This window comes from Amia ocellicauda, chromosome 1, assembly GCF_036373705.1.
Source record: "Amia ocellicauda isolate fAmiCal2 chromosome 1, fAmiCal2.hap1, whole genome shotgun sequence".
Classification (NCBI taxonomy): Eukaryota; Metazoa; Chordata; class Actinopteri; order Amiiformes; family Amiidae; genus Amia; species Amia ocellicauda.
The window spans coordinates 15814775-15829946 of record NC_089850.1 but is presented as its reverse complement, the minus strand read 5'-3'; the positions used below and the strand labels follow the sequence as shown (position 1 = coordinate 15829946).

General features: G+C 42.6%; 1 protein-coding gene across 1 annotated transcript in view; it reads left to right on the top strand.

The window, feature by feature from the left end:
• LOC136717300 (xanthine dehydrogenase/oxidase) overlaps positions 1-14029 on the top strand; it is a 60588-nt gene extending 46559 nt beyond the window's left edge. The window contains exons 26-36 of the mRNA XM_066694909.1: positions 995-1140; positions 1508-1589; positions 2041-2136; positions 2928-3056; positions 3141-3215; positions 3403-3455; positions 3794-3908; positions 10059-10124; positions 10419-10607; positions 12687-12854; positions 13143-14029. Of these exons, the coding sequence (XP_066551006.1) occupies positions 995-1140; positions 1508-1589; positions 2041-2136; positions 2928-3056; positions 3141-3215; positions 3403-3455; positions 3794-3908; positions 10059-10124; positions 10419-10607; positions 12687-12854; positions 13143-13193 (1170 nt within the window). The 3' untranslated portion in view covers positions 13194-14029. The remainder of the gene's footprint in view (positions 1-994; positions 1141-1507; positions 1590-2040; positions 2137-2927; positions 3057-3140; positions 3216-3402; positions 3456-3793; positions 3909-10058; positions 10125-10418; positions 10608-12686; positions 12855-13142) is intronic.
• Positions 14030-15172: the final 1143 nt, after the last annotated feature.

Here is a 15172-nt window from a genome sequence, read left to right as displayed (position 1 = left end):
TGACCCAGGTCTGCGCAAAATATCGATACATACAATGCGATGATCATACTGTGGGATGGATATAGCCTGTGACTGTTGCTCACCTCCAGCTCTCATACAGATTAGACAGGCTATTGCCCTTCACCTCCCCAGCCATGTCTTCACGCACACTGTCTTTTTTCTCCGCTTTTTATGTTTGTTCGCACAGACGAACACAAACAGCAACAGCGGTTTGTGGTTGCGTTCTTGTTGCACTGATCCACTGAACTGCAGACATCTGCACTACATGAACATGAGCTGTAAATGTCCAGGTTCATGTTTGTTTACCTTTTCTCTGGATGGATCACATGTGTTTCCGCAAGATGTGGGGAGTTTCGAGGCTGTGTCTGAGTATTTCAGATCAGTCGTGAAGTGTGTGACCCCCTGTACTTAAACGATCGTGTAGTGTGCGCTCCTTCGCAATACAAAAGACATACATTCGGTGCAAAATAGTCATTAAGTGTGAGCTGCCCACCGTTCTCAAAATCGGGTCAGATCATAGAAATCATGTAGTGTGACCCCAGCTTTAGTAGTTTAGAAATTGCCATAATAAAACACCTACCTTTTAAAATGTAATTGTTTTGTTCCAACCAACTCATATAAGTGTTATTGTAAGTCTGGCTGGGGAAGTGTAGTTTGTGTATTAAGAGAACTATGAACTTTAATTTAAGCAAACGCCAGATAAATCATAAATAATCAGGTGGCAAGATGCGTTGAATAGTTAACTGATTTCAACTGAATAACAGAAATGGTTAACTGGAAAAGGTTAGTGTTTTATTACGGTAAAAGTTAAAAAATAAAGGTTGAAAATAGGCTTATTATGGAATAAATAAAGCTCACAAAGAAAGTTAATAACAAAAGACTTGATATAAAATAAACATTATTTTTGTTGTTTTTGTAATCAGTTACTGTTGTTAGAAACTTCCAAACTAAATCACAAATAAAAGCTAAGCAACTCATGTGATCTTTCTGAAAGGTGCGCAAGCTGAACATATACAAAGAAGGAGATGTGACACCGTTCAACCAGAAACTGGAGCAGTTCACCATTGCTCAATGCTGGGAGGAGTGCCTGCTGACCTCACAATACCACCAACGCAGGAAAGACATTGAAGAGTTTAACAGGTATTATTCCCTTGCTCATTGGGTACTGTTTGCAATTTAGCCATTGAAAAAGTGAATGTTTTCCTCTGATACAGTGTAGCAGCCGGACACTATCACAAACAAAGGGAGGTCTAAGCAGTAGATAGACCCAACATACCACAAGAGTACAACCAGCCCATTTACACTCTTTCACTTGTACAACAATTAAATATCATCAACACTTCAGAGGGCTTTAACATGTTGAAACTTGAAACGAAACCAAACCCTGCATCACAAATTGTGTCGGCTGCACCATCCTGGTTCTCACTAGTCCAGTTCCCTGGTTCTCAGCTGGGCACCAAATAACTGTACAGTAATTAGAGCTTGCAATCTGTGGAATTCTTTGCAGGCAGAATCGCTGGACGAAAAGGGGCATCTCCATTATTCCCACCAAGTTCGGAATCAGCTTCACAGCCAAATTTTTGAACCAGGTCTGAGCCCCTTGCTACATTGCAACACACCTTGATACAATAGGGCCATAGGATAATGTGCTAACAGATCACTGTATATGCATTACTTTATTTATACAAAATCTAAGACAGTCAAGATTGGATAAGAACTAAACAGGTGGGATCTTGGTCCTTAACCTCAATCAAACCAGTGCACCAAAGAGTCTAATTAGTTAATCAGTGTATAATGCATCATTGCTCATGTCATATTAAAGAAATGTCTGTAGTTCTCAAAGTTTACCTTTAGACCCATTAGTTGGGGAACAACAACTTGGGAATTGTTAGAGAGTAATTTACAATTATGCAGTAGTAGCAGTATTGTGTATTGACTACTAACTTTAAATCATATTCAGGACCAAGTTAGTCAGTCATTGTACTCAGGCTGAAGACCTCACAGGGGTTTTGGTAACCACTGCTGTGTTGTTGTTTGCAGGCTGGAGCTCTGGTTCATGTGTACACAGACGGCTCAGTATTGCTCACCCATGGAGGCACAGAGATGGGGCAGGGCCTGCACACAAAGATGATCCAGGTGTGCCAGTGGGAGCTACACAATACTCTCACAATACTGCCTTTCCACAGTTCTCTCAGCACAGTTCCCAATTCATGCACAGCAACCTGAACCAGACACCATGAACAGGGGATCAACCAGTCCCCCATAAGACTCACTTACAATAAGGGAGAGCAGCAAATCAACCTCAGGGCTAAACAGGTCATTGCTACAGAGTAAAATGTGAGTTTAGGGCTGAGGTGCCAAACTGGTCCTTTAGGTTGCAATATCCCCTGGATTAAATTCCACTTCTCCAATCTCATTCTTGATTTAACTGAACAGTTGTTAAGGTAATGGTATGTTCAGGAGATTTGCTACATTGCAGTGTTCCAGGATTGGTGTTGTGTATTCCTGGATTAGATAGAACTCTACCTATCATGAAATTGATAAATAAATTAGTTCTACTAAAACAATGGATATGTGCAATGTATCATTTTTGGTCTTAACAGACTGGTTTCAGATTAGCACTTGGACTATGTAATGTTATTTTAGGTCGAGCAGTTGAAGACTAGTACTAATCAAGGTCTGTGAAACGTGCTGTAATTGTTTTACATCTAAAGTTAAGCTTCAAATTTAGTATGTTTAGTTATTCACTTGTTTGAAGTTCCCAGGTTGTTGGAAAGCTTTTGTTTTATTTTTAAGGTGACTCTCAGGGTTTTCAATTCTGTCTCCATGTTAAGACCTGTGCTTGAGGAGCCAATAAAGGTGTATACAGGACCCTGGAACTACAGAACCCTAAACTTGTTGTTAATTTGTAAATATATCTCCAATAGGTGGCCAGTCGAGTCCTGGGCATCCCCATCTGCAAGATCCTCATCAGTGAAACCAGCACTAACACTGTTCCCAACACCAGCCCCACAGCAGCGTCTGTCAGCTCTGACCTCAATGCAATGGCCATCTATGTAAGGAGCTGGTATTCCCCTCTGCCTGCTGTTATTAATGTTGTTGTTATTATTGTCAGTGTTAAACTCTGCTCTTCCTGTCAGAATGCTTGTGAGAAGCTGCTGAAGCGCCTGGAGCCATACCAGAGCAGCAATCCCAAGGGCTGCTGGGAGGACTGGGTGAGACCCTTTAAACTTAGTCAGCAGTTATATTCGTTCAGCCTTTCCCAATAATTATTAGTATTTTGTAAGTATTTTAACCTGAGTGAGGGTATGTGGGGTCTATCTGTGAGAAGAGAAGAGAGATAACGCCAGCTGTACATGTGGAGATGAAGTATTTATTCATGTGTTGAGAATTCTCTTTCAGGTGAAAGCGGCCTATTTTGACAGGGTCAGTTTATCAGCAACAGGGTTCTACAAGTAAGTCACCGCAGCGACGAGATGCTTTTCTTGGGAAGTACAGCACTGATTAAACTGTACCTCACAGAGTGTTGCAGACTGAGTGGTTCACTGCAGTTAAAATACAGGGCGCCGTACAGCTGCAGTTGAGTGACAACAGATACCTGTTCATGATGGAACCTCAAAGTGGAGCCTCATTTGCTGACACGAACAACAATTCTGAAACAGTGATGTTTTTTGATGCTTTCAAACACATAAGCAATGCAGGTCATCTGTATACCTCCCAGAAAATGTTTAGACTTGCATGTTGGAAAGCACTGTATTTTAATTGTACTTTGTCTTGATTGTTGATGTTTCAGGACCCCTGACCTTGGCTATGACTTTGAAAAAAATGAAGGAAGACCCTTTCATTATTTCAGTTATGGGGTGGCCTGTTCTGAGGTTGAAATCGATTGCCTGACTGGGGATCACAAGGTAACTCTGAGTAATACCAAACCTGGACTACATGTTTTTGGGGGCCACAGTCAGAAAACACACTACGTGTGTTACAAATGGTTGGTATATCATGCTTTTAACTACATCTATAGGGTATTTTAAGTTATTTTGAATGTAATTGTACTTTAATGTAATGCTCTACATACACATTCAATAGCATTGCTCCACTGTTTGTGTATTTTAGCCACTGGTAGTTACAGTTAAGACATCTTTGCTTGGTTCCAAACAAAGTGTAAGGCTGGGCATCTAACACTGGTGGAGTGGGACCCTCTCTCTCTTGATATCTCTTGCCAGTCGATCTTTTGGCATGATTAAACTTGTCTGTTTCTGATTGGGAGAAAAAAGTCCTTAATAATGGTGTGCATACTGTATTGTACAAACTATAAGAACAATCGGGTCAATGTAATTGCCACTGAAGCTTTTTACAAATATCTACTTTAGTAAAGCATTTATTTGGTCTTGTAGTATTTCAGTTTTAACTGTGTCACTCTAAACAATAATTACCACTTCCTACCCTGTCTGAACCTCACTGGTGCTGATACTGATCCTGCAGTTGGCTTCAAGTGAGACTTCACTCACAGGAGCCTAATAATAATAATAATAATTAATAATAAAGTACAAGTAAAATGATTGACAGCAATTTATGCTGTACACCACAATTACACAGAAACATTTAACTTTACTATTTAAAAAAAAAAGCATTTTTGTAAAAACACGTTGATAGACCTGTTGTCACTGCCTTATAAAACAATAATACAAGAGATATCAACAACGCCTATATTTTGTATTTCCTTAAATATTTTTAAGTTTACTGATTAAAAGTGATAGGTTATTATCATAACCCCGGCTCCCTGAAAAAGAAAGACAGCCATTACTGAATGGGAAGAGCCTTCTGACCTGCTAATCAGTGAAAACATGCACCAAAGCTGCCCAATAGGGGCCCTGCTGGCAGGAGGAAGACCCAGCGGCCCCCGGTGTCTGTGAAAAGTCTCCTCCTGACTGCAGCTCACTGCCATTTCTTCATCAGAAAGGTCATCTGGTCAAGCAACCTCCGAAGAGTAATGGCTGTCTTTTTTTTTCAGGGATCATTCCCATTCAAATCGAAAGACAGTCATTACCGAACGGGAAGACTATACCAGAGCTGTCATGAGTCCTGACACTTGATTTAAGCCCAATCCCATAATGACAAGTATAGCAGAGCCTCACGGCGCCTGAGGGCTAGCAGTTTGAAGTACCTGGGTGCCCAGGTTTGGGCACAGCCGGTCTGCCACGTTGAAGCAGTAGAACCTCGTGAAGGTCTGTTGACCGGACCAGATCACAGCATTGCACAAGTCTTCAAGTGTGGCATTGTGAAAAAGAGCCCTGTCCCCTTGTTGAGTGCACTGAGATGTGTTCAGGCATGGGAACATTAGCAGTCTCATAGGTGAGCTGGATCGCGTCCACCACCCAGTGCACCAATAATTGTTTTGAAACTGCCCTTCCTCTGGTGGTGGAACCATAGCAGACAAACAGACGGCTCTGCGCAGTCCTCCGCATATAGCACCTCAAGGCCTGGACAGGGTAGAGTGTATGTAGTCTACGGTCCTCATCTGATGTATGTGGAGAGGGATGGAAAAACTCCAGGACAATTGGTTGGTTTATGTGGAACGACGACACGACCTTGGGCAGGAAACCCGGGTTCGTCTTCTATTGTTGCTTCCTGAGGAGATCAGACAGGCTTTATCCACAGACAAGGCATGAATTTCACTAATTCTCCTTGCTGACGTTATCGCTACATGGAAGGTTACCTTGAGCAAGAGGAAGCAGAGTGCCATTGTGGAAATGGGCTCAAGGGTAGCAGCACTAATTTCAAGTCCCAGGCTGGAATTGTGTACTTTATTGGTGGTCTCAAGCGTCTCACACCTTTTAGAAATTGGATTTCCGGGAAACGGGCTCCTGGGGAGACATTGTCAATCTTATCATGGCATGCTGAGATGGCAGCCAGATAAACTTTCAACGTGGATGCAGATTTCCCGTCTGCTAGCAGCTGTTGCAGGAAGCACAGGATGGTTGATATGGGGCATGACACCTGATCCACATGTCTATCCAGGCACCAGTTCTGGAAGACTGGCCACTTTTAAACAACTGCAGCTGTGCTCTGTTTGGGTGCCACAGGAGTCTGTCTGCTTGCCAGGATTCCACACTTAGCATCTGCGCTAGTGTTAACCATAACACTGAACTGAACCATAACTATCTCGGCCACTGGGGGGCAATCAGGGGGAAGTGGCAGTGGAGGGAAGGCGTATAGCAATTCCCAAGGCCACAGGTAAGCAAGGCGTCAACAGCAGGGGACCCCTCCTGCTTTCAGCACAGTAGCAAGAGGTCAACTCGAGCTCATCCCAGCATCTCCCAGATCTGCTCTACCACTTGAGAACTCAATCTCCATTCCAAGCTGTCTGGTCCTCCGAGAGAGAGGAGGTCCACCGCTGTGTTGGACACACCTGGCAGGTGTATTGCCCTGATTGATTGGAGATTGTCTCAGGCCACAGAAGAAGTTTGCATGCCACATGATGCAGTCCAGGTGAGCACATGCCCCCTCTGGTGGTTGATTTAAGCCACCACTGTCGTGTTGTCTGTTCAACTAAGACATGCTTGTTCGACAGGACGTGCTGGAAGTGGTGCACGACCAGTGACCCAGCTTTGCAGCTCCTGTGCATTAACATGAGAGGATGATCAGAGACCGTTCCACATCCTTTGTACCCTGATCCCATTCCATACTGTGCCCCAGCTGTAGTTGGAGGCGTCTGTCATGATGACTTCCCTCCGGTGAGGGCAGCCTATGGGAGATCCAAAGTGTAAATTGCTGTTATTCTACCACCAATCCAATGTCCTCCTGCACGCTGGAGTCACGGTCAGTCGGCAGTGTCTGTGTCTTGCTGGGTGCAGACTGTAGGCATTTTCCCAGCGATGTAGCCGATGCATTGTCCTGAATCCAAGGGGAAGGATTTTCAAGGCGGCCACCAATAGTCTCAACAGCTTTTGAAGTAAATTAGCCGGTGATTCTAGCCTCTTCTGCATTGCATGAGGCAAGACTTCAGTGACTCGATCCTGTCTCTGACCAGAAGACAAGTATCGCTACGGAGTCAAATCGCATTCCTAAGAACAACACCGAATGCGTGAGTTTGAGAGAGCTCTGCTCCGTGTGAACTGAAAAACCCAGTGTAGTCACATGTATGACCTCTGTCATGTGTTCCTACGCCTATATCCTGGAGTCTGTGCAAGTGGCCAGTCATACAGATTGTTCTGATCCCCTTTGACCTGAGGTGGCCAGATCTGCGTCCAAGCGTCTGTGCAGGGCACCAGTGAGAGGCCGAACTGCAGTACACAGAATTCGTACGCTTGGTCCTGCGCAAAGCGTAGATATGTCCTGTGCATTGGGAGGATGGGGACATAGACGTATGTGTCCCTGAGGTCTATCGACATGAACCAGTTGCCCAGTCAGACTGACTGGAGGATACACTGTGCAGTCAATATGCGGAAGTTTCTTTTCTTCAGAAACATGCTGAAACCCCTCGGATCGAGAGTGGCTCCATCCTTCTTTGGCACTAGGAAGTACCGTGAGTAGAACCCCTCTCGTGAGTTCTCTCGGACCACCTGTCATACAGCTTATTTCTCTTGCATTACTGCAATCTCCTGAGCCAGAGTTCTTGCCCTTCTGGGCATCTGACAGTAGTGGTCAGCACTCCTCTGAGAAGGGAAGAGCCAGAGTGGAAATGGAGGGCATATACGTGGCTCATTATCTTTCGTATCTGGGGACAACATTCTCCCTGTGATTTAGCCGGTGGGGTTGCAAGGCTAGCTTCTCCCCTTAGGCTTCCAGCTGAAAAGTCTATTTTCACCCTTGGCCTGTGTATGGCCTGCGTATGCTGGTAACTTGGCCACACGCTGCTGGCCTGTGGTAGCAGGTTTTTTTTTTTTTTTGTTCATCACCCACTGTATCTCCTGAGGGTAGGGCTGGTGGCGCGACTGGGGCTGTCTTCTTGGCTTTTGAAGATCGGCATACTTTCAAACCATTTCCTTTGGCCTGGCTGAGCATTCTATACTCAGGTTGACAGTGGTCCCGAAGTTTGACCAGGTGTAATTGATGCGTTGAGGAGGATGGAGGATGGAGAGAAGGGCATGGTTTGTGCCCATCATCTGAAGGGAGCTTGCTTCAGACCGCACCGCAGTGAAAGGTCCCTTTTTGCCTCATTCCGAGGTTTAATTCCTGGAAGAAGATGTTAATTTTGATAGCCTAAAAAAAGAGCTAAAATCCTGAGGCAGGATTGCTTCTCCCAGCTCCTCACAACAGATCCTGGGTCTGTGTGCAGGTTCATATCCACCTCTGGGGTGTGGTTGATATCGATGTGTCTCCTGAGAGACACTCTCCCTCCCTCAATACCTCGATGGGGAGGAGGTGAGATCCGACACTCTCCTGTGGGAAAACAGCAGCTGCTGAGCTCCAACACACACTCAAGAATATCTGAAAGATGGTAAAAAGAGGTCATTTACACAGTAGACTTCTGTAGAGGAGCCAAAACCAGCTCTATTTGTGAGAAAACTACTGCACAAAACCTACCTCCGCAGAGAGGATACACACAACACATCTCAATGGAAGGACTGAAGCCAGCCCTGAGCGAGACTCCTGCTTTACACTTACCTCCGAAGAGATGCAAAGCTCTATGAGAAAAGTCTAAAAAACTCAGAAGAGCGGTCTTCCTCCTGCCAGCAGGGCCCATATTGGGCAGCTTTGGTACATGTTTTCACTGATTGGCAGGTCAGAAGGTTCTTCCCATTCGGTAATGGCTGTGTTTCAATTTGAAAGGGAACTGATCATTAGAATAAAAATATGAATATTCGGGTAAAAATAAAAAACGGCACAATATATAGCCTATGTTTCAAACTGCCACCGAATAAGCAAGATAAATTAAAATGCTTAAATGAAGGGAATTTTAAGAAGCTGTTGTAATAATAAAAGTGTTGTGCAGTGTGTGATGTGATGTACCTACTCTCTTGCACACAACCTACAACACAAACACCGGTGGCTCCACCTACAGACTCAGTGACGCACATTTAAGATTAAGGGGCTGTCGCTAAATTGCATATTGTATCTGAAGTGGAGAGGGATCATCTAAGATAAATCATATTTACTGAAATGGTTCTACATAGGTTTGACATAACAAATATGTACAATGGAAATACTGGCTTTGGAATTTTTTTTATTATTATTATGATCACTGGAAGAACCTGCTTTATTTTTACACATGGAAGAACGAGAAAAAGTCACAGAATTGAGTATTTTCTCCTCAACAGAAAAGTCTAATTTATATGTAACTTCAGCACAAATAATTTTACTTTGAGAAGGACTACTAAAATGATGTAGTGAGTTTATTCTCTGTTATCCAAAGAGATTCAGGCTGATTATCAGCTCCAGATATTTTATTCAATGCATGTATGAGAAGACTCATAAATCACTCATAAACAAATTAAACATATCTTAAAACAATGGTAGAAGTACAGACAAACATGTAGTGGACATATTGATTGGGAGGGCACACTGTGTACTTGGTGGAACCTAATCAATCACAACCAATCATATAATATTGATGTAAGGAGAGACTGAGAACGAGTTTTGAAAAGCACTGACTAGGTTAAACATTTTCTGAAGCAGACATCACTTCCTTCTTATAGCAGGAGATGACATGCCTTTTGTTTCAGGGGTCTTTTGTTATTTATGGAAGAAAGGAAACAGAAGGTACACTGCAGGCCTAGTGGGAAATTGTTTTTATGCAGACCTGGTCCCCAATCTGCCTGCCAGTGAGGGATTTTCAAAGCTTTTGCAACATCTAGTCTGTCTTTAGGAATGTAATTTCCCATTATCAATAATGATAATAGTGAATTATGCTATATAATACAAGGATAAATTCATGATTGTTTCTTACAAAGCTGTGGGTTTCAGTTCTTTATGGTCTATTACTTGCAGGGATACAGACAAGTTTAAACTCATGTTTAATAGGTACCTTTCTGGAGTAAAGTGATAGATTATGGAGTTGAAGTTTCATCTAATTGATTTTTAAACACAAACTGACCCATTCCATCCTTCTCCCCCAGAACCTTTGTACCACCATAGTTATGGATGTTGGCATCAGTCTGAACCCAGCGATCGACATTGGGCAGGTATGTTGTACACAACAGAATTGTTCCCTTTAGGACATGAGACGATTCTTTGGAATTTAAGACCTGGGATATCCAGAAGGCTGAAAATCCCTGGCTTTCCCCCCCACTCCTTGCCGTATATCTGAAAGCAGGCCGTTCTTTACACACATAAAGAATAGTTTCTCACATTCAGCATAGTAAAATATGTGTAGCTCCCAATGTTAGTCCAGCCAGTGAGGCCAGTCTTTGCAATGGCACGGGCTCTGAGAGAGAAGAGTGGGGAGTCTGACGGGCTGTACCTCCTTGTGGCTGCAGGTGGAAGGTGCATTCATGCAAGGGGTGGGTCTGTTCACCTTGGAGGAGCTACGCTACTCTCCTGAGGGAGTCTTGTACACCAGGGGCCCTGGCATGTACAAGATCCCTGGCTTTGGAGACATCCCCACCAAGCTCCGAGTGTCCCTCCTCCGAGACGCACCCAACGCCAAGGCCATCTACTCCTCCAAGGTGAGCCCTGCCTTCCTGCTGTAGGTGGAGAGATTGTCCTCCATAGTTCTTGAAACCCCTGAATTGGGCTCCCTTTTTTCATTCTAAGACACCCACCATATATATATATATATATATATATATATATATATATATATATATATATATAAAAGAAAATCCACTATTGTGTTTGATTAAAAAAAATGCAATTTCAGATAATTCTTGGAGCTCTGATTTGTAAATACAAACCATCATGATTACTAATTGGGATTACACTGGTCTGGTAACAAAAGTGTCAGGTTGCATAAGGTAACACTGTATTACAATTACAAAAATACATCCAAGGTTTGACTTCCACAGTAAACCAAAACTAAACACACTAATGATAGTCAGCTACAACACAGTGGAAATCTCTCCTTCCTCAGCAGTAGTCTTTGTTGGTGCTGCTAATCTGTGAATGTGTTCAGTTTGCTAAGGATGACGCCTACTGGCCAAATATGGAACAAACCATGACAGTGATTTACCTGCCATTGGGATTCCCTCTTGAGCAATAGTGTCTACAACTGTAACTGTAAACTGTTATAAAACTAACAAAAAATGTTAAATTCTTTACAGGTTGTAAATGTGTTTTTAATTAGTTACTTTCTCATGTGTTTTAAATTTGTGTTTATGATATATATACTTGAAAAACAATAGACAAGCATAACAAACAAAACATTTTTTCCAAAAAAGAATATAGTGTTTTGTAAAAGCATTAGGCCTTTAAGACTTTTTTTTTGGTTGTATGATATCTTGAGTACCCCAATCGAGTGAGATCAGAATTTGGAAGATAAACATTGTTGTTTCATTACAAAATGTAACAACTGTAGTGCTTTCAGTTTTAACAAAGAATAATTATTTTAAGTACTTTCATTAATAGAAAAGTAACCTCCACACTTTTTTTTTTTAATCCTGTGGTACTGAATTCAATTTAGCAAAGGTCAGACACACGATTTCTCCACTTCCAAAAAAAAAAAAGTTTTTTCTTTTGGGGAGAAGTAATAGTGTGAGCAGGATAAAATGGACCTTCACAAAATGTATCTGATGTCAGGCATTGCACAGGAGAGGTGAACCCAGGCACAGAGCTGATTAGAGTGGTCAGGCAAACAAGGGGTCAAGAGCCGGTGACAGGAACAATGGAGAAAAGGCAAGAGAGCAGTCTAAGAGGCAGGCAAAGGGTCAGGCGATCAGTTCAGAGGACTATCCAGGAATTGAGGGTCAACCAAAAAGGCGCATGGCTAACCAATGATATACTGCTTCAACATGATACTTGGAATAAATCAAGACTTCACAAATGGTGAGAGAAACAAAGGGGTATATATCTGTGGAGCAGTGGGAGGCAGGCGAAGGAGAAGGGAGTGTAAACCAATGGGAGAAGAGGGCTGATAGAAGAAGTGCACATGGAGACTAGGAATGTTGATTGGATGATTAACCAATTGCTGTGGAATGTCAGAAGATGGGTTAGTATTCTGGGGATGATGACATCTGGTGGCTGACTGGGGAAGTTTGGGGGGAAGATCTCACAGTATCCTCTTGGGCAGGGGTGCTCAATCCTGGTCCTGGAAAGCCCCAATCCACTTACTCTTATAAGTCACCCTAAATCACCAATGTCTTAATACTGGGAACACATGTGAGTTATTAATCAATTAAGAAAGTCAACCAAGGGAATTCTTCCCTCAGGAGGCTGCAGGTATTCAGACAATTGCTCCGATGGTTTCTAAAGCACTGAATTTACCAAACCACCTGCATCATTCATCAGAATGAAATACTTCTAGGTGTTTATAAATTGGTGATACAAGGGTGACATCTAAAACCTGCTGGACAGGGGCTCTCCAGGACCAGGATTGAGCACCCCTGCTCTTGGGGGTAGATTTTCCCAGCACCACTATATGATTGCCAATAGAGTGTGTATGGACATTTTGCAATTTGGATTAAACTAATTGGGGGGGGGATTGAATTGTGAACTGTACTTCATGAACTGCACTATTTACAATCGGTTGAGCCCAGTTAACCAGCTTCAGGGATCTGAATATCATGATGTTGTTGCTGTTGTTTTTGCAGGCAGTTGGGGAGCCACCACTGTTCCTGGCAGCGTCTGTATTTTATGCCATTAAAGATGCCATCGCTGCAGCCAGGGCTGAGTCTGGTCTCACTGGCCCCTTTCCACTGGACAGCCCTGCCTCCCCCGACAGAGTACGCAATGCCTGTGTGGACGACTTCACCAGCCTGGTGTGTACTGCTCCTGTTCTCTACTACAACTTGATCGTGGCTACTAAGAAAACGTGTGGGGATCCTGCCTGGCTCACCCAGTTAAAGACTCCACACAGTGCAGGTTGGGGCCCACAGTCCTGACTCTGTTTCCACACCTATGTCATTGTCGTTGTGTGCACATAGACAAAATGAGAGAAAAGTACTCTGCAGCAATAAGAAAAACACCAGAAATTGATCCTGTAACTGTATGATGTTTTCATCTCTCAATTATTGTTGTTTCTTTTCGTTTTGGTTTCTTTGTTTCAGTGTCCTCCAGCAAAACCAGGCACCTTCACTCCCTGGGCTGTGGAAGTGTGAGAGTGAACTGCGATTTTACCATGCATCACAGCCAGTGAGAGTGGGGAGGCAGTGAACAGTGGAGACCGACTCAGTAATGGAAACTGCTCCTCTAACTTGGCTTGTGTTCTCACTTGTTGACATGTATGCAAAGTGAAACAAAGATTCCTACAACACTATTCTCATTCCTCTTCATTTATACAGTCCACAAAACCAGATAATTTTAAATAAGATTATCACAATTCATATTACTGATTTGACATTGTAAAATATTAATGTACTTATTGTATGCCAGCTTTCAGTTTTAATACCTGTTCTCTGTACCTCCCTTCCCTTGTAATTAGAATGAACAAATTGTCAATTTCCCAACTGAATGACACTTCTTGGATCATTATGAAGCTAGCTTGGATGTTATTTCATCTGGCCAGTCCTACTTTAGAGAACGGTCTGGAGAAACTTACTGTTACATTGGACAGCTTTTGAAACCATTTAATAGGAATACGTGCTGAAGTCTGAAATATAATATATGAAACATGCCACCACTTGTAACTTTATACTTGTACCTGTGTAACTCTTTTACTGGAATTCACATTTGATCAAATACTACTACTAATAACACATTTTAATACAAAGTGTATAGTATATTACAAATGTATACAATATATTAGTTTAATTTATATTTAGGGAATGAAGTATATAAAACTATAAAAAAACTATTAAAAAAAGAATCATAACAAATGTAAAAGATGTAGACAGATGTGCAACAAAATATACAATTGAGAACATACAGCAGATTATATTTTGTGTCTCTGGTAATGAGCCAAGTGGATGCAAATAAAATGAGAGCAAAAAAATTAGCTCAGCCTATTTAGCATGTTAATCATTTTCCTTGTGTCAGCTTTACTGATGGCTTCAGCTATAAAACAACCTTTAAACATTGTCCTTGAAATTCTGATAATATAACCTAATGCTATTAAAAAATATATATATATATATATATATATATATATATATATTGTGATTATGAATTATTTAGACGACATTAGCATAAAAGACATGAGTATGGAATTGTGGCTTGAGGGGGTTCAAACAAGGCCAAGTCTCCTTTTCTCTTTGCAAATGTATAGAAATATATAATCGTGCATTGCACAGAATACAGAATAATATAACCAGAAAAACATTTTGCTATAAAAACACCGATCAGCCATAACATTATGACCACTGACAGGTGAAGTGAATAACACTGATAATCTCGTTATCATGGCACCTGTCAGTGGGTGGGATATATTAGGCAGCAAGTGAACATTTTGTCCTCAAAGTTGATGTGTTAGAAGCAGGAGAAATGGGCAAGTGTAAGGATCTGAGCGACTTTGACACGGGCCAAATTGTGATGGCTAGACGACTGGGTCAGAGCATCTCCAAAACTGCAGCTCTTGTGGGGTGTTCCCGGTCTGCAGTGGTCAGTACCTATCAAAAGTGGTCCAAGGAAGGAAAAGCGTTAATGCACGTGGGGAGCGAAGGCTGGCCCGTGTGGTCCAATCCAACAGACGAGCCACTGTAGCTCAAATTGATGAAAAAGTGAATGCTGGTTCTGATAGAAAGGTGTCAGAACACACAGTGCATTGCAGTTTGTTGCGTATGGGGCTGCGTAGCTGCAGACCAGTCAGGGTGCCCATGCTGACCCCTGTCCACTGCCGAAAGCACCTACAATGGGCACGTGAGCATCACAACTGGACCACGGAGCAATGGAAGAAGGTGGCCTGGTCTGATGAATCACGAGTTCAAGGTGTTGACTTGGCCTCCAAATTCCCCAGATCTCAATCCAATCGAGCATCTGTGGGATGTGCTGGACAAACAAGTCCGATCCATGCAGGCCCCACCTTGCAACTTACTGGACTTAAAGGATCTGCCGCTAACGTCTTGGTGCCGATACCACAACACACCTTCAGAGGTCTAGTAGAGTCCATGCCTCGACAGGTCAGGGCTGTTTTGGCGGCAAA